The sequence below is a fragment of the Rutidosis leptorrhynchoides genome, chromosome 5 (genome assembly GCF_046630445.1).
Source record: "Rutidosis leptorrhynchoides isolate AG116_Rl617_1_P2 chromosome 5, CSIRO_AGI_Rlap_v1, whole genome shotgun sequence".
Taxonomy (NCBI): Eukaryota; Viridiplantae; Streptophyta; class Magnoliopsida; order Asterales; family Asteraceae; genus Rutidosis; species Rutidosis leptorrhynchoides.
Genome location: NC_092337.1, coordinates 107,618,324 through 107,637,242, shown reverse-complemented (window position 1 = coordinate 107,637,242; position 18,919 = coordinate 107,618,324). Strand labels below are relative to the sequence as shown.

The 18,919-nt window shown below is 36.6% G+C and overlaps 1 protein-coding gene across 1 annotated transcript; it reads left to right on the top strand.

Moving 5' to 3' along the window:
* The first annotated feature begins 11,525 nt into the window (after nucleotides 1–11,525).
* LOC139848908 (uncharacterized) lies at nucleotides 11,526–14,295 on the top strand. The gene is made up of 5 exons (XM_071838589.1): nucleotides 11,526–12,231; nucleotides 12,496–12,689; nucleotides 13,146–13,250; nucleotides 13,683–14,188; nucleotides 14,292–14,295. Exons 1-5 carry the CDS (start codon nucleotides 11,526–11,528, stop codon nucleotides 14,293–14,295), a joined length of 1,515 nt encoding a protein of 504 aa, XP_071694690.1.
* Nucleotides 14,296–18,919: the final 4,624 nt, after the last annotated feature.

The following is an 18,919-nucleotide window of genomic DNA, read 5'->3' as shown; positions in this document are numbered from 1 at the left end:
ATTATTATTATTATTATTATTATTATTATTATTATTATTATTATTATTATTATTATTATTATTATTATTAATCTTACATAATATTAGTTATGTATACATAAAATACTACGATGGGGTTATGTTCGAGTGATTTCAAAACGGGTTTTCAAACGGGTTAGAGCTAAGGAAATTACGGGTTATAGCTAAGGAGGTTATGGGTATTGCTCGGAAGTTTTGATCATGAGTTAAAGGTCAACCTAGCGTTTATCATCTCCGTTGCGTCTACGTACTTTTCTGCAATATTGAATCACAATATTGATACGTGAGCATTCATATCTTGTCTTTTAAAATATTAATAGTATATCCATGTCTAGTGCTCGAGTATATATATATTTATGCATGCTTGTATACTTTAATTTTGTAGTTAGATAGTTTATGATGAATCACGAATTTGATACATATGCTACTGATATAAAGTATATGATATGCATGTTTTTGGAAAGCTGGCGAAAAATTATTAACTTTTCATTTAGAAATCGCGTGATTTCGATGAACGGATTAAAAGATATGGTCAACTGAATTATGTTTGACGTTAATTGAAATTGTGTTTGAAATTGTAAATTAATATTTAAACAACTTGTCTATGAGATTAATAAATTGGATTTTTAGATATTACTAATCGAGTAAATAATTTCTATATAAGGCATGTCTCGTTTTGGTAAACAATTGTCAAAATTGACTGTCTTATCAGGTTTTAAAGCTTTATAAACACTATAATCTGATTTTACAAGTATTGGAAAACTATGTTAAATAAATAATATTTTGAGTTTGATAAACTATAAATTCGTTCAATTATCAAGACTTATACTATGATAATAAATATGTGTAGATTTAAAGATCATATTGGGTCAGGTTGACTTTTGAGATGACTTTTGTTAACTTTTGCATGTCAGTCTCGAGCATTAGGATTATGATACACTATGACCTGACCTAACTTGTTAGACATGTATTGACCAATATATGTTCTCTAGGTTGAGATATACGGTTATTTTGCATTCCGAGTTTCGGTCACATTTCGGTGAATGACCTTATGTGCTGCTAAGGTGAGTTTCATTTGCTCCCTTTTTAATTGCTTTTGCAATATATATTTTTGGGCTGAGAATACATGCACTTTATTTTAAACGCAATGGATACAAGTACATACTAAATTCTACACTGAGTTAAACCAAAAATCCTTAAGCTTTGGTAACTAGTAATTGCCGGTTATAAGATGTAAGGCCCGAATATTTCCTTGTTCATATGTGTAATTAGGTTGAATGAATTGTGGGGTTTCTTTGTATATTTTAAAAAGAGAAAGGAATTCTGCCCAGGCTATCTGCGCGCCGCGCAGAATTATGGCGCGCCGCGCCATTACGGGCTGACAGCTCATCACTTGCTTTTAAATTAGATATTTTAAGGGCTTTTTGGTAAATTCACATGGGACCCGACTTTAAGGCTTGGGATCAGTTGTTGGAGTCTCATTTAATCCATTTCCATCTACCTTATCACTTTCCATTAAATCCTAGAGAGAGAGAGGAAGTTCTAGAGTGAGAGAGCTCCATTAAAGGAAGAAAGAGGTTGAATTGGGTCTTAGTGCGAGTTCTAAAGTCGTTCATCTAGTCGTTAGCCACGTTTTGGTGGTAGTGGTATGCTCTAATCTTGATTTCTTGATTTTAATTTGATTAAGGGTTAGGGTTTGGGGTAAGTGATGAACTTAAAACCCATTTGTTGGTGAACTGGGTGTTTTGGGTGAATTTGGGTCATGTAGACTCAAAGATGACTAACTAGGGTTTTTAAAGTGTTAAATTGATGTTTACGAACTCAAATTAGTTAGTAAATTGTTAGCACACCTATATATGTGTAAATGGGTGATGTGTGGATTAGTGGATGACCCGAAATGGGTGTGTTGACCTTAAATTGGTCAAATGGGTCAAAATGGACCTAAGTTAGTTAATGTTTGTGATTAATGCATAAACCTTGTGTTGAAGTGTGTTTTAAACCTATCTTAGCTAATATTAGGGTTTTGGTGTGAGTTGACCCAATTTTAGGGTTAAGTGTCCAAATAGGTCAAAATGACCTAGTAATGGTGAGTGTTGTGAGTTTGACCAACTTGAATGGTTGATTGATTATATGTACATTATAATAGGTGCGTTACCTTGAAGATTCAAGCTTGGTTTATTGATTCACCGAAGGCGTAAGGTGAGTGGAATAAGTATACATGTACGTATATGATGTGTTTATTTGTAGAAATGGATATGTGTTATCCAAGTTAGTGATATATGCGTTGTACGCTAACGGTTTTAAGAACGGATATATGTTGTCCAATTTAGTATTATATGTGTTGTACACTAATGGTTTATGAATGGATATGTGTTGTCCAATTTAGTGTTATATGTGTTGTACACTAACGATTTTATAAACGGATATGTGTTGTCCAAGGGTTAGTGATATATGTGTTGTGCACTAACGGTTGTTATGAACACCGATGGGAAATTTGAGTACCATTCCTATTACGATTGGTTAACCATGGTTGTATGAATTGTGCATTAGCATATTTAATTATGAACTATATTCTCTTGTTATTGCTAGCTCAATGTGAATTGCGGTTATTGGTATATGCATAATGTTTTGTATAGTTGTCGAATTGCTAGCTTGTGTACGGTATTGTGTAAGTGTTTGCAAGTAGATATATTATATATGTATATGTATAATTATTGCATTCACTAAGCTTTGCTTACTCTCTCGTTGTTTACCTTTTTATAGGTTCGGTTGTGGACAAGGGTAAGGGCATTATTTTGGAGTAGAGTTCCCGCTTTGTTGATAGGGGATGCCTTTTTGGAAGTGTTGGCTTTTTGGAGTTTTGACCGAGACTTGGGTAGTTTAACCCCAAACACCATGCTCGTTGAGTCGTTTGGCATTTAAACTTTTTGGTGGTCGAAACTCTCGTTATGTATTAAACTCGTAAAACGGTCGATGTGGGCCCCGCTTTGTAAAACTCATTTTATGTTTGAATGGTGTTAGTTTTACATGTTTGAATATGTGGTTAAAAGCATTTTGTCTAATTATGTCGGGAAGTGGCCGATCTTTTTCGCAAAAATGGAAAAATGGGACAGACCGTTTTGGCGCGCCGCGCCGCGCAGGCTTTTGGCGCGCCGCGCCATTAGCTGAACAGAGAATTTTTTTTTTTGTTATATTTTAAGCGGGTTCGATTGTGATTTGGTTTGGGTTGTTATAAGTGGTATCAGAGCATGTTCTAAGGGATTTAGGCGACTTGAGATAGGTGCCAAGACTTAGACTTTATTGCGTGTACGCTTTATGCGGGACTTGTAGGACTTTGGGTCTACTCGGGAATTGTTAGTGCTTTGGTTTATGTGAACTAAACTTGTGCTAATTGATTGTGTTGTGTTTAGCAATCATCAAGCAAGATGGACGTTGTACTAGCGAGTTAATGCGACGTGTTCACGTAACAATGATTAGCTACCATTGTTACGGGTGCAAATCGTGTCAAACAAGTAATGTACGACGATTGTCGAGCAAGATGGAGTAGTGTGGTATATATGTATATACAATTGTGTTATGTCCTTTCATTTCGTTGTTTAATCTAATTCGTTTTATAGAATGAAGATGAGAAATGGACACGACACCGATAATGGAGGTACGAGTGAGGACGCCGAGTTGGCGGCCAAGATTGAGGCCATCCTTAAGGCTCAAAAGGCGGAGTATCTAGTAGAGATCAAGAAGATGTTTCTAGATTCAATTGACGAGCAATTAGTCAATGTAGTCAAGGAGCAAGTTAAGGCCGTTCTTCACGAAGATAATGTGGGAAGATGGGACTTTTTCTTTATGAATTTTAAGGATGCTCAACCTCCCACTTTCGATGGCGAAAGGGACCCTCTTAAAAGTGCCCGTTGGATCTCCGATATGGAGGGGGCTTTCCGTACTTGTGAATGTCCTCTCGATAAGAAGACATGATACGGGTGTAGTATGTTGAGGGGCGATGCCAAGTTGTGGTGGGACGCAAAGATCCAAGTCTATGGGGAAGAACAATGCATGGACTTCACTTGGGATGAATTCAAGGTGGAATTTTTCAATGAATACCGAATTCGGCCGATCTTACAAGGCTTAAGGATGAACTACGTTCCTTGAGGCAAGGGTCGATGGATTTGAACTCTCTTAAATCCGTGTTTTTGTCCAAGACCCAATTTTGCCCGGAGTATGTCGGGAATGATAAAATGTTGAAAGAAGATTTCTATCGAATCTTGAATGATAATTATCAAGAGAAAATTAGTGTGAATGTGGTGAAGAGCTTCGATGAATTGTTCAATATGGCGAAGGGTTTTGAAGCGCTTGTATTGAGAAAGAGTAGTTTTACTTTTGGTAAGAGGAAGTTCGAGAATTCGAGTCAATCGAGCTTTTCCAACAAAAAGAACAAGAAAGGCTCCGAAAGTGTTAATAGCGTGAAGAAAGGTGGATCCGGTGGTCATGTACCCACTTGCTATACTTGTGGACAAAAATGTCACATCTCTCGTGATTGCCCCAACTCACCTTCCACACCCAAATTTACTTGTTTCAATTGTGGTAAAGAAGGGCAAAAGAGGCCCGAGTGTCCCGAGTTGCGCAATAATAATGTTAAGCGGTTAGAAAAGGCGGCGGGTACGGCTAGAGGTCGAAATTATTTGATGACCAATGACGAAGCCAAACAATCGAATGAAGTTGTTTCAGGTACTTTTATGGTTAACTCTAATCCGGAAAGGATCCTATTTGATAGTGGTGCAAATTTGTCATTTGTATCTCTAAAATTTTTTCCTAGACTTAATAGACCGTTAGCTAAGTTAAGTCGTCCGATAGAAGTCGAAATAGCGGACGGTAAGACGGTGCTAGTGGTTGATGTGTGTAAAAATTGTGATGTCGTTTTTGGTGCTGAAAACTTTAAGTTTGATCTTATCCCGATGACTTTGGGCGATTTTGATATCGTTGTTGGTATGGATTGGCTCGATCATAATAGAGCCGATATTGCATGCCATGAAAAATTTATTCGTGTAAAGGCCCCAAGTGGGGGAGAGTTAATTATTCACGGTGATAAGCGTAGAAGACTTGTGCCGATATGTTCTTTTGCACGGGCACGTCGTTTTCTTGTTAGTGGTGGCATGGCTTTTCTTGCCCATGTCGTTGATACTCATGATGAGCCACCACCTATTCGTGAAATTCCGGTGGTAAGTGAATTTGAAGATGTTTTTCCGGATGAGTTACCGGGTGTTCCAGCGGAAAGACAAGTTGAATTTCGCATTGAGTTGGTTCCGGGAGCTACTCCCATTGCTAAAACTCCTTATCATTTAGCGCCGACGGAAATGCAAGAATTGTTAAATCAAACCCAAGAGTTGCTTGAAAAGGATTTTATCCGACCGAGTGCTTCGCCATGGGGCGCTCCGGTTTTATTTGTGAAGAAGAGGGATGGTAGTATGCGGATGTGCATTGATTACCGGGAGTTGAATAAAGTGACGATCAAGAATCGTTATCCATTGCCTCGGATCGACGATTTGTTTGACCAACTCCAAGGTGCGACGTATTTCTCAAAGATTGACCTACGGTCCGGCTATCACCAAATGCGGGTCCGTGAGGAAGATAATGAGAAAACGCCTTTTCGAACGCGTTATGGGCATTTTGAGTTTGTAGTTATGCCTTTTGGTCTTACGAATGCACCGGCGGCATTCATGGACCTTATGAATCGAATGTGCTAACCTATGTTGGACAAGTCGTTGATTGTGTTCATTAACGACATACTAGTCTATTCGAAAAGTATGAACGAACATGAACGTCATTTGCGTGAAGTATTGAAGACGTTACGAAAGGAGAAGTTGTATGCTAAGTTCTCCAAATGTGAATTTTGGCTAAGAGAGGTTCAATTCCTTGGCCACATTGTGAAAGAAGACGGTGTTCAAGTAGATCCGGGGAAGATTGAGACGGTGAAGAGTTGGAGACAACCGACTACGCCTACAGAGGTCCAAAGTTTTCTCGGATTGGCCGGTTATTATCGTCGGTTTATCCAAGACTTTTCTAAGATCGCTTATTCGTTGACGAAATTGACGAGGAAGAACGCGAGGTTTAATTGGGAGAACGAGCAAGAAATTGCTTTTCAATTGTTAAAAGAGAAATTGTGTCAAGCTCCAGTGTTAGTGTTGCCGGACGGAGTGGAAGACATGACGGTTTATTGTGATGCTTCGTTAAATGGGCTCGGGTGTGTTCTAATGCAAAGAGGTAAAGTCATCGCTTATGCCTCTCGACAATTAAAGGAACACGAAACGAGATATTCGACTCATGATCTTGAGTTGGCGGCGGTGGTACATGCGTTGAAAATTTGGCGCCACTACTTGTATGGTGTCAAGAGTACGATTTATTCGGATCATAAGAGTTTGAAACATCTCTTTAATCAACGAGATTTAAATTATCGTCAACGTAGGTGGATGGACGTGGTGAAAGATTATGATTGTGAAATACTTTATCATTCGGGCAAGGCGAATGTGGTCGTGAATGCGTTAAGTCGAAAGAGTCATCACCCGGCGTTACGATTGGGATTGTTACGTATGATTATTACTAACGATTTTCTTGAAAAAATTGGTGTGATTAAAATAGAGGCTTACGTTCACAACAAGCATGCAGAACGAATTGTGGGGCAATCGGAATTCATTACTATGGGTTCGCGTGGTTTGTTGTATTTTCAAGGAAGAGTGTGGGTGCCAAAGATGGGTGATTATCGACAAGTGCTATTTGATGAAGCACATAAGTCAAAATATTCCATTCACCCGGGCGCGACGAAAATGTACCTTGATTTAAGGAAAGATTATTGGTGGCCGGGCATGAAACGTGATGTTGTGAAGTATGTTGAGCAATGCGTCACGTGCTTGCAAGTTAAGGCCGAGCACCAAAAGCCGTATGGTAATTTACAACCGTTAGAAATCCCGAAGTGGAAATGGGAGCACATTACCATGGATTTCATCACAAAGTTACCTAAAACGGCGAGAACCCAATTTGATTCGATTTGGGTGATAGTTGATCGATTGACGAAAAGTGCTTTGTTTCTTCCCATTCGGGAAGCGTGTCATAACCCTAACTTTTTCTACTAGGTTATTTAATCTAACCTTTCAAAATTAGAATTTTTTTTTCTTGACTAGTATATTTAATAAAATACGTCTTGATTTATTTTAGGGTTTGTATAACCCTGGTCTTACATTTAAGTCTTGATTGATCGAGGATTGTTATACATATACACAATTCCTAGAAACCCTAGTTTACCACCATAAATCCTAAGACTTGAAAAAAAAAACTACACACTTGTATACTTGTGAAATTAAGTATATAACATGATCAAGTATTATTGATTAAGTAATCATCCTTAATCCACCTAGTTAGTAAAATACTACAACATTAGTCATTAACTAAGTCTTACTCAAGATTATAACACCTAATTATATACTTACATCTAAACTTAAAACTAATCTAAGATTAACCAAAAGACTACATGTAATTAACATTACTTAATTAGCACTAATTACATGCAAATATAACAAACACTTGTCATTTCCATGCATAATTAACTAAGTAAAGATTGATTAGTCATCTTCTCTTTTCTTCTCCTTATGCCACATTACATACACATGTCACTTCCATGCATGATTAGCTAGTAAGTGTGCTTAGTCATTTAACCTCTTTTTCTTCTCCATGTTACATGCCATCATCATCATTCCCATAAGATCAAATTGGTAACTCTTGAACTCACTTACTAATCTTAATCATTCACTAAATCCTCTCTAAGTTACAGCCATTTCTTTCTTCTTTGTTCATCTTCATCAACTCATACATCATCATTACTCAAGGTATAATTACCAAGAACACTTCTTTTATTTCTTACCAAGTTACTTTCAAGAGAAATGGGTGTAAAAGCTTAATCTAGAGTGTTAAAAACACTCAATGATGATTACATGGCTAACTCTAATCTTGATCATAAGTAACTAAAAATATGTTTTACATATGTTTAACAACCTAAAATAAACTTAAAATGAAAAGGGATATAGTTAAAATGTATTAAGATTACTAGTTAGTTCTTAACTTACAAAGAAACCAAATCAGTCTTCATTTGGTGGAATTTTTAGAAAATACTTACACTCACTTTTTCTACTGGAATTTTTTAGATTCTAAAACTTTTATGAGTCCTAGACCTTCTGTAAAAATCCCATGATTTATAAAGTAGTTTAAGTATTTCTTTTGTATTTTTAGTTTTTATGGGTACTGATTTGGACAGAATCTGTCCAACACACATGTATCACCAAAAATGAGGTACCAACGTTTAGATCTGAAAACTTAGGAGATTTGAATTATAAAATAGACTAAAAATAGAACATGTTAGGCTTTGGAATCATATAAAAAGCTTAAGAAATGATTAGGATATGGTCTTGTACATTTAAATAATGGGTTTTAAACTTGTTGAAACTGTCACCAATTAGAATATAAAGACAATGTACACAACTTATGTTTTCTGAGCAAAACTAATTTTTGAACTAAAATATAACTATATTGGAGTAAGACTTCAAAAGGATAAGTCTAAATAAATTAATTTACTATTTTTAGTGATATTAAACTTTAAACTAGTTAAAACAGTCCACTTGTAGTAAAATAATTCTATAAAATTCATTTTTATGATATAAATTACAAATCTTATATTTTTAGACCTCCAACACATATACCTTCACATATAAAATAAGAATTACCTTATATCACTATTTTTAAATAAGAAATCAACTTCTAAAACTACTTGTAAAATCAGTCCACATAGAAACCTTAACTTGTAAACCGAGAAACCGTCTTTTAAAAGCCGAGTACACTATGTTACATTTGAACATAAATCAAATCATTAGTATTACTAATATTAGTAATAACACACCTCTGACCTTAACTTATGTATTTAGGTCCCTTGCTCGAAGTACATCAAAGTACTTAAACCACAAATCCAAGCTTTATACCGCATAACATCACCTGTGAGTATCATAGTCCCATTTTACTTGCTTTTAGCAAACTTACTATTTTGGGATGAGAAACATGCTTCTTTTATGTTTTACATTATGGACATAAGTGCTTAAAACTATATTCTATTGTGTTGAGTTTGTGACTTAGCTTAAACCCCGATTCTGATATCGTTAATTACTTGTTTATGGTAAACGCGAATAATGTGGATAGATCTATTTGAGGGTGACTCCTCACATCCAGCATAGTCTTCAGGCTAGCTAATGCATAACCTTCGACTTTGTAGCTCTAGCTAAGTGAGACTACATGATTTCGGGTTCTTGATTGTTAAGTTCGATATCGGGAGCTCATGTTTATTTAGAATATATTTACAACTGTTTATACTTGAAAATCTTATGGTCCATACATTTATATACATTAAACCTATGATCTCACCAACATTATTGTTGACGTTTTTAAGCATGTGTTTTCTCAGGTCCTTAAGCAGGAGTCCGCATACATTCAGGTTGGCTTTTGGGATGTCGTCAGGATATAGGGACGTCGTTTTAAAAATAAATCATCATGCACTATGTTTAAGTGTTGTACTTTGTTATGTTATGGTTGTAATTGTTGTACTTTACTTTTAAGTCCCGACATGTAACTCAAAACTTGTACTTGTGTGTTGAAATAAAAACGTTTCCGCTGTCGTCTTTAGAAATCGTTAACTATAACTGGGACACCTATCACGTCACATTTCGGGATCGAAATGGGGTCTTGACAGACATGGTATCAGAGCCCACGTTATAGGGAACCAGGACTGCATTAGTGTGTCTAAGATTCTAGGATGCATTAGTGAGTCGGGTCTATAACGGAGTCATTTTCGTCTTTCACGTATTTTAGTCTTTTGTTGTCATTTTGCTTATCGAAACTTCTATATGTTAACTTGTATGTTTTTGTGTGATGACTTAAGATGGCCACCTCACAAAGCTCTATATCTTCCTACTACTATCCCGACCCGATAGTGAACTCAAGCTCAACTGGTGATGATAGCTCCGACGAAGACGCGAATGTTTACCAGTCATTTTGGAGACGTTGGGGTTGGGTTAGAACCATGATTTCCTCTTGGGTACATGAGGAAGGTACACCTTATCATGAGGTGCACGTTCCACCATCCCGAGGAGGTGTTGATGTCTTGACTGGCCAAACTGTTAGGGACACTCTTTTTACCGTTATTTCCCGAATTCGCCGTCTTGATAACCGTATCTCTAGGGTTTTTGAATCTGTTTATGCGTTATATGATTCCGATAAGCAAGAGGAATTAGAGGCTTCTATTAAGGATCTTAAGGATGACTATGATGACCTTTATGCTAGGGTAGAGCTCAATAAGCAGTGGATGGAGCGACATTCAGATAGTGTTGATAGTATGGAGCGATATGCGGGTAATATTGATAGGATGGAGCGTAACATGATTGATTTTGATTCGAGGTTGGGTGCTATGGAGGCGATGCATTTAGCAGACTTGCAAATGTTCGCTCAAGATCGCCAATGGAGATCTTAGATTGCTTTAGGAGATTGTGGTGATCCCTACTAGTGTTCTATGACATTAGTATATTTTGACTATCTATCACCTAATCGGATATATATAGGAATAGTAGTAGTGACTTAACTTGTACTAGTAAATTATCTAAGTGAACTGTAATGGGTAGATATTACCCAAGTTTTGTAATTATAGAATGCTAATGGAAAAGGCTTTTATTATTATGAAGTTTAGTTCATTTCCTTAATTGTGCCATTATGTACAATCACTACTATTTATTTTGTATATATTACTCTAAGTAATTGATGTCTCTTTTTGATTATCATGAAGGATAATGCAAACACGAAGGACTTTTACTGACGCTCAAGTTGACGAGATGATTAGTCAAAGGGTTAATGAAGCTTTAGCCGCTGCTGAGGCACGGAGAGTGCAAGCTAATGCGAGTCAAGCTGGAGGTTCAAGTGGAAATAATGTTCCACAAAGATGTACCTACAAGGAGTTCTCCAACTGCAAACCTCAAACTTTCACTGGAATAGAAGGACCGGTTGGTTTGATGAGGTGGTTTGAGAGGCTCGAGTCAGTCTTTCGAATAAGCAATTGTGCAAATACGGATAGAGTAAAGTTTGCTACTTGTACTCTTCAAGATGGTGCCCTGACATGGTGGAACAATTATGCTCAGCCTGCAGGAATGGACGCGTCGTATGCAATGCCATGGGAAGAATTCAAACAAGCAATGATCAGTGAGTATTGTCCAAGAAACGAAATTCAGAAACTAGAAATGGAATTGTGGAATTTGAAAATTTAGGGGAATGACATTATGGGATATACAAAATGATTCCTAGAACTTGCCCTATTGTGTCCGAAGTTAGTTACTACTGAAGCAAAGAAGATCGAAAGGTATGTGTGGGGACTTTCGAAAGAAATCCAAGGTAATGTAACGTCATCCAAACCAGAAACACTCCAAAGTGCTATTCGAATGGCACACAACCTAATGGATCAGATTACATGTCATGAAAACCCGGACGCAACAACAGATACAAAAACTCAAGGCGGTAAGCGTAAGTGGAACGAGAACCAAGGAAATAGTTCTCACCAGAAGAAACAAGATACCACCAAGTTTGAGAATGCTAATGCCAAGAAGAATTATAATGGCAAGAAACCTTATTTCAATCGATGTTATAAGCATCATTATGGAGCTTGTACTATTGTTTGTGATAGGTGCAAAAAGGTGGGGCATATGTCCAAAGATTATACAGTCAATCTCGCACAGCCAACTGGAAACAAACCTAAAACTTGTTATGGATGTGGACAAGTGGGACACATGAAGAATCAGTGTCCGAATGCCAAGAAGGATGGAAATGCAAAAGGTAGAGCATTTAATATCTCGGCAAAAGGAGCTCGTGAAAATCCTGATTTAGTCACGGGTACATTTCTTCTAAACAACTGCATTGCTTATGTACTATGTGATAGTGGTGCTGATAGAAGTTTTATTTCTAAGGACTTTAGTACCGTAATTAACGTACCTCCAACTGCTTTAGATACTAAGTATATCATAGAATTGGCTAATGGCAAAACTTTGAAAGTAGATAAGATCTTTCAAGGTTGTGCTCTAACGTTAGCTGATAAACTATTTGAAGTTGACCTTATGCCTGTTGAGTTAGGTAGTTTTGATGTTATTATTGGTATGGATTAGTTATCTAAGAACCATGCGAACATTGCTTGCACGGAGAAATCCATTCGTATTCCTCTCGCGAATGGTGAAACTTTGGTAGTTCAAGGAGAAAAGAGTGGCGCGAAACTCAACATCATTTCTTGCATGAAGGCTCGAAAATATTTAAGAAAAGGATGTCAAGCCATCCTCGTGCACGTAAAGGCAATGAAGTCATAGAAGAAGCGACTTGAGGATGTACCGGTAGTAAAGGATTTTCCTGGAGTTTTTCCTGAAGATTTACCTGGTCTTCCTCCACATAGGCAAGTTGAATTTCAAATTGACTTAATTCCGGGAGCTGCACCTGTTGCTCGACCACCGTATCGATTAGCACCTTCAGAATTGCAAGAGTTGTCGAACCAATTACAAGAACTGTTGGATAAGGGATTTATTCCACCTAGTTCATCGCCCTGGGGTGCTCCTATCTTGTTCGTAAAGAAGAAAGATGGATCTATGAGGATGTGCATAGATTATCGAGAGTTGAATAAATTGACGATTAAGAATCGGTATCTACTACCGAGAATCGATGATTTGTTTGATCAACTACAAGGATCTAGTGTATATTCGAAGATTGATTTGAGATCTGGTTATCATCAGTTAAGAGTCAAGGAGGATGATATTCCTAAGACAGATTTTAGGACGCGATATGGCCATTATGAATTCTTAGTCATGTCATTTGGTTTGACTAATGCACCTGCGGTATTCATGGATCTCATGAACCGTATGTGTAAGCCGTATTTGGACAAGTTTGTTATCGTATTCATCGACGATATTTTGATCTACTCTAAAAGTAAAGAAGAACATGAAGAACACTTGAAGATAATTCTTGGATTGCTAGAGAAAGAGCAATTATACGCCAAGTTTTCAAAGTGTGATTTTTGGTTGCAGTCGGTACAATTTTTGGGTCACGTGGTTAGTAGCCAAGGTATTCATGTTGATCCTACCAAGATCGAGGCTATTGGCAACTGGGAAGTTCCTAAGACTCCAACTCAAGTGAGACAATTTTTAGGTCTTGCTGGATATTACCGAAGGTTTATCCAAGATTTTTCAAAGATTGCGCGACCTTTAACTACACTGACTCACAAAGGAAAGAAGTTTGAATGGTTAAAGGAACAAGAGTCTGCATTTCAACAATTGAAGCATAAACTAACTACTGCACCCATATTATCTTTACCTGAGTGAAATGAAGATTTTGTGGTTTATTGTGACTCCTCGCGTCAAGGACTTGGATGTGTTTTGATGCAGCGACAGAAGGTCATTGCTTATGCATCACGACAGCTGAAGGTGCACGAACAGAACTATACAACTCATGATTTAGAATTGGGAGCTGTTGTCTTTGCCCTTAAAATGTGGAGACATTATTTGTATGGAACTAAATGCACTACATTTACGGATCACAAGAGTCTTCAACATATTTTTGATCAGAAACAATTAAATATGCGACAACGGCGTTGGGTTGAATTGTTTAATGATTATGACTGCGAAATCCGTTATCATCCTGGGAAGGCTAACGTGGTTGCCGATGCGTTGAGTCGAAAGGAAAAGATTAAACCTCTTCGAGTTAGAGCACTGAATATAACTATTCGTGCAAATCTTGTTTCGCAAATCCGAGATGCTCAGTTAGAAGCTGTGAAGGAGGAACATTGGAAGGATGAGGCGATTAAAGGATTGATTAAGCAAATTGAAGTAAAGGGTGATGGGACCCGATACTTTGTAGGACGTCTATGGGTACCAAAGTATGGTGAATTAAGAAAACTTGTGTTAGATGAAGCGCACAAGACGAGATACTCAATTCACCCTGGAACTGGGAAAATGTATCACGATATCAAGGAATTTTATTGGTGGCCTAACATGAAAGCTGACGTTGCCACTTATGTGAGCCAATGTCTGACTTGTGCGAAAGTCAAAGTGGAGAATCAAAAACCGTCAGGGTTGTTACAACAACCGGAAATCCCACAGTGGAAATGGGAAAGAATAACCATGGATTTTATAATGAAGCTACCAAGAACCGTGAGTGGTTACGACACTATTTAGGTGATTATCGATCGTCTCACTAAGTCTGCACATTTCCTACCTATGAAAGAGACGGATAGGATGGAGAAATTGGCACAATTATATTTGAAAGAAGTTATTTCAAGATACGGAGTGCCTGTCTCTATTATATCCGACCGTGATAGTCGATTCACGTCAAGATTTTGGCAATCTTTACAAGAAGCTTTAGGAACTCGTGTGGACATGAGTACTGCCTACCATCCGCAAACTGACAGACAAAGTGAAAGGACCATCCAAATCCTAGAAGATATGCTACGGGCATGTGTTATTGATTTTGGTAATGGATGGGATAAATATCTACCATTAGCAGAATTTTCATATAACAACAGTTATCACGCGAGTATTAAAGCCGCACCATTTGAAGCTCTCTATGGTAGAAAATGTAGATCACCTCTATGTTGGAGTCAAGTGGGTGATAGATAACTCACTGGTCCAGAAATCATACATGAGACTACAGAGAAAATCTTTCAGATTCAAGAGAGATTGAAGACTGCCATGAGCTGACAAAAGAGCTATGCTGATGTTCGAAGAAAATCCTTAGAATTTCAGGTAGGAGATAAAGTCATGCTTAAAGTGTCTCCCTGGAAGGGTGTGATTCGATTTGGGAAATGAGGAAAACTAAGCTCGAGATATGTTGGACCTTTCGAGATAATTGAAAGGATTGGTCCTGTGGCGTATCGTTTGAAACTACCTCAAGAATTGAGTGGTATCCATGATGCTTTTCATATCTAAAACTTAAAGAAGTTTTTGTCCGATGACACTCTCGTTATTCCATTGGAAGAGATTCGTATAGACAATAAACTTCATTTTATCGAGGAACCAGCTGAGATCATGGATCGCGAAGTTAAGCGCTTAAAGCATAGTAGTATTCCGATTGTCAAAGTTCGTTGGAATGCTCGTAGAGGACCGGAGTTTACTTGGGAACGGGAGGACCACATGAGGCAGAAGTATCCACATCTTTTCACCGATATCACACAAACGTCAAGTACCACCTAAATTTCGAGGACGAAATTTTTATTAACGGGTGGGTAATGTCATAACCCTAACTTTTTCTACTAGGTTATTTAATCTAACCTTTCAAAATTAGAATTTTTTTTTTCTTGACTAGTATATTTAATAAAATACGTCTTGATTTATTTTAGGGTTTGTATAACCCTGGTCTTACATTTAAGTCTTGATTGATCGAGGATTGTTATACATATACACAATTCCTAGAAACCCTAGTTTACCACCATAAATCCTAAGACTTGAAAAAAAACTACACACTTGTATACTTGTGAAATTAAGTATATAACATGATCAAGTATTATTGATTAAGTAATCATCCTTAATCCACCTAGTTAGTAAAATACTACAACATTAGTCATTAACTAAGTCTTACTCAAGATTATAACACCTAATTATATACTTACATCTAAACTTAAAACTAATCTAAGATTAACCAAAAGACTACATGTAATTAACATTACTTAATTAGCACTAATTACATGCAAATATAACAAACACTTGTCATTTCCATGCATAATTAACTAAGTAAAGATTGATTAGTCATCTTCTCTTTTCTTCTCCTTATGCCACATTACATACACATGTCACTTCCATGCATGATTAGCTAGTAAGTGTGCTTAGTCATTTAACCTCTTTTTCTTCTCCATGTTACATGCCATCATCATCATTCCCATAAGATCAAATTGGTAACTCTTGAACTCACTTACTAATCTTAATCATTCACTAAATCCTCTCTAAGTTACAGCCATTTCTTTCTTCTTTGTTCATCTTCATCAACTCATACATCATCATTACTCAAGGTATAATTACCAAGAACACTTCTTTTATTTCTTACCAAGTTACTTTCAAGAGAAATGGGTGTAAAAGCTTAATCTAGAGTGTTAAAAACACTCAATGATGATTACATGGCTAACTCTAATCTTGATCATAAGTAACTAAAAATATGTTTTACATATGTTTAACTACCTAAAATAAACTTAAAATGAAAAGGGATATAGTTAAAATGTATTAAGATTACTAGTTAGTTCTTAACTTACAAAGAAACCAAATCAGTCTTCATTTGGTGGAATTTTTAGAAAATACTTACACTCACTTTTTCTACTGGAATTTTTTAGATTCTAAAACTTTTATGAGTCCTAGACCTTCTGTAAAAATCCCATGATTTATAAAGTAGTTTAAGTATTTCTTTTGTATTTTTACTTTTTATGGGTACTGATTTGGACAGAATCTGTCCAACACACATGTATCACCAAAAATGAGGTACCAACGTTTAGATATGAAAACTTAGGAGATTTGAATTATAAAAGAGACTAAAAATAGAACATGTTAGGCTTTGGAATCATATAAAAAGCTTAAGAAATGATTAGGATATGGTCTTGTACATTTAAATAATGGGTTTTAAACTTGTTGAAACTGTCACCACTTAGAATATAAAGACAACGTACACAACTTATGTTTTCTGAGCAAAACGAATTTTTGAACTAAAATATAACTATATTGGAGTAAGACTTCAAAAGGATAAGTCTAAATAAATTAATTTACTATTTTTAGTGATATTAAACTTTAAACTAGTTAAAACAGTCCACTTGTAGTAAAATAATTCTATAAAATTCATTTTTATGATATAAATTACAAATCTTATATTTTTAGACCTCCAACACATATACCTTCACATATAAAATAAGAATTACCTTATATCACTATTTTTAAATAAGAAATCAACTTCTAAAACTACTTGTAAAATCAGTCCACATAGAAACCTTAACTTGTAAACCGAGAAACCGTCTTTTAAAAGCCGAGTACACTATGTTACATTTGAACATAAATCAAATCATTAGTATTACTAATATTAGTAATAACACACCTCTGACCTTAACTTATGTATTTAGGTCCCGAGCTCGAAGTACATCAAAGTACTTAAACCACAAATCCAAGCTTTATACCGCATAACATCACCTGTGAGTATCATAGTCCCATTTTACTTGCTTTTAGCAAACTTACTATTTTGGGATGAGAAACATGCTTCTTTTATGTTTTACATTATGGACATAAGTGCTTAAAACTATATTCTATTGTGTTGAGTTTGTGACTTAGCTTAAACCCCGATTCTGATATCGTTAATTACTTGTATATGGTAAATGCAAATAATGTGGATAGATCTATTTGAGGGTGACTCCTCACATCCAGCATAGTCTTCAGGCTAGCTAATGCATAACCTTCGACTTTGTAGCTCTAGCTAAGTGAGACTACATGATTTCGGGTTCTTGATTGTTAAGTTCGATATCGGGAGCTCATGTTTATTTAGAATATATTTACAACTGTTTATACTTGAAAATCTTATGGTTCATACATCTATATACATTAAACCTATGATCTCACCAATATTATTGTTGACGTTTTTAAGCATGTGTTTTCTCAGGTCCTTAAGCAGGAGTCCGCATACATTCAGGTTGGCTTTTGGGATGTTGTCAGGATGTCGGGACGTCGTTTTAAAAATAAATCATCATGCACTATGTTTAAGTGTTGTACTTTGTTATGTTATGGTTGTAATTGGTGTACTTTACTTTTAAGTCCCGACATGTAACTCAAAACTTGTACTTGTGTGTTGAAATAAAAACGTTTCCGCTGTCGTCTTTAGAAATCGTTAACTATAACTGGGACACCTATCACGTCACATTTCGGGATCGAAATGGGGTCGTGACAAAGCGATATCGTCGAAGACCTTGGCTAAGTTATTTATCAAAGAAGTCATCTCTCGACATGGAGTTCCTATATCTATTATTTCGGATCGAGATACTCGTTTTACATCTCGGTTTTGGGAAAAGTTTCATGAAGATATGGGTACGCAATTGAAATTGAGCACGGCGTATCATCCTCAAACGGACGGTCAAACCGAATGTACGAATCAAACATTAGAGGATATGTTACGGGCGTGCATTATTAATTTTGGTGGTAGTTGGGATGAGCACTTGCCTTTGGTGGAATTCTCGTACAATAATAGTTATCATACTAGTATCGGGATGCCACCTTATGAGATGCTTTATGGGCGAAGGTGTCGAACTCTAATTTGTTGGGGTGAAGTGGGTCAAAAGGAAATCGGAAGTACCGATTTGGTTTTGGAGACGAATAACAAGATTGATATTATTCGGGATCACTTGAAGAAGGCTCAAGATAGGCAAAAGTCGTATGCCGATAAACGTAGACGAATGATCGAATTTCAAGAAGGTGACATGGTGATGCTTAAGGTTTCGCCATGGAAAGGTATTATTCGATTTCGAAAACGGGGAAAGTTACCTACTCGGTTTATTGGGCCATTTAAGGTTTTAGCTCGTGTTGGTGAAGTCGCGTATCGTTTGGAATTACTCGAAGAGCTTTCGGGGATTCATAATACTTTCCATGTCTCCCATCTCCGTAAGTGTCTTGCAGATGATTCATCTTGGGTACCATTAGACGAAATTGAGCTAAACAACAAGTTAGAATATATTGAGGAGCCGATTGCCATACTCGATGAGAAGGTCAAAAGGTTGAGAAATAAAGAAGTGAGGACTTTTAAAGTTCAATGGCGTCAAAGTAAAGGTTCCGAGTTTACATGGGAGCCCGAA

Bases quoted from the DNA above. Each gene is read 5' to 3' on its own strand.
- LOC139848908 (XM_071838589.1), top strand. From the start codon at position 11,526: ATGGCACACAACCTAATGGATCAGATTACATGTCATGAAAACCCGGAC. The intron at 12,232-12,495 runs GTATGGATTAGT...TTTTTCCTGAAG, and splicing joins TAGTTTTGATGTTATTATTG to ATTTACCTGGTCTTCCTCCA. The intron at 13,251-13,682 runs GTGAGACAATTT...ATTTTTGATCAG, and splicing joins TTCCTAAGACTCCAACTCAA to AAACAATTAAATATGCGACA.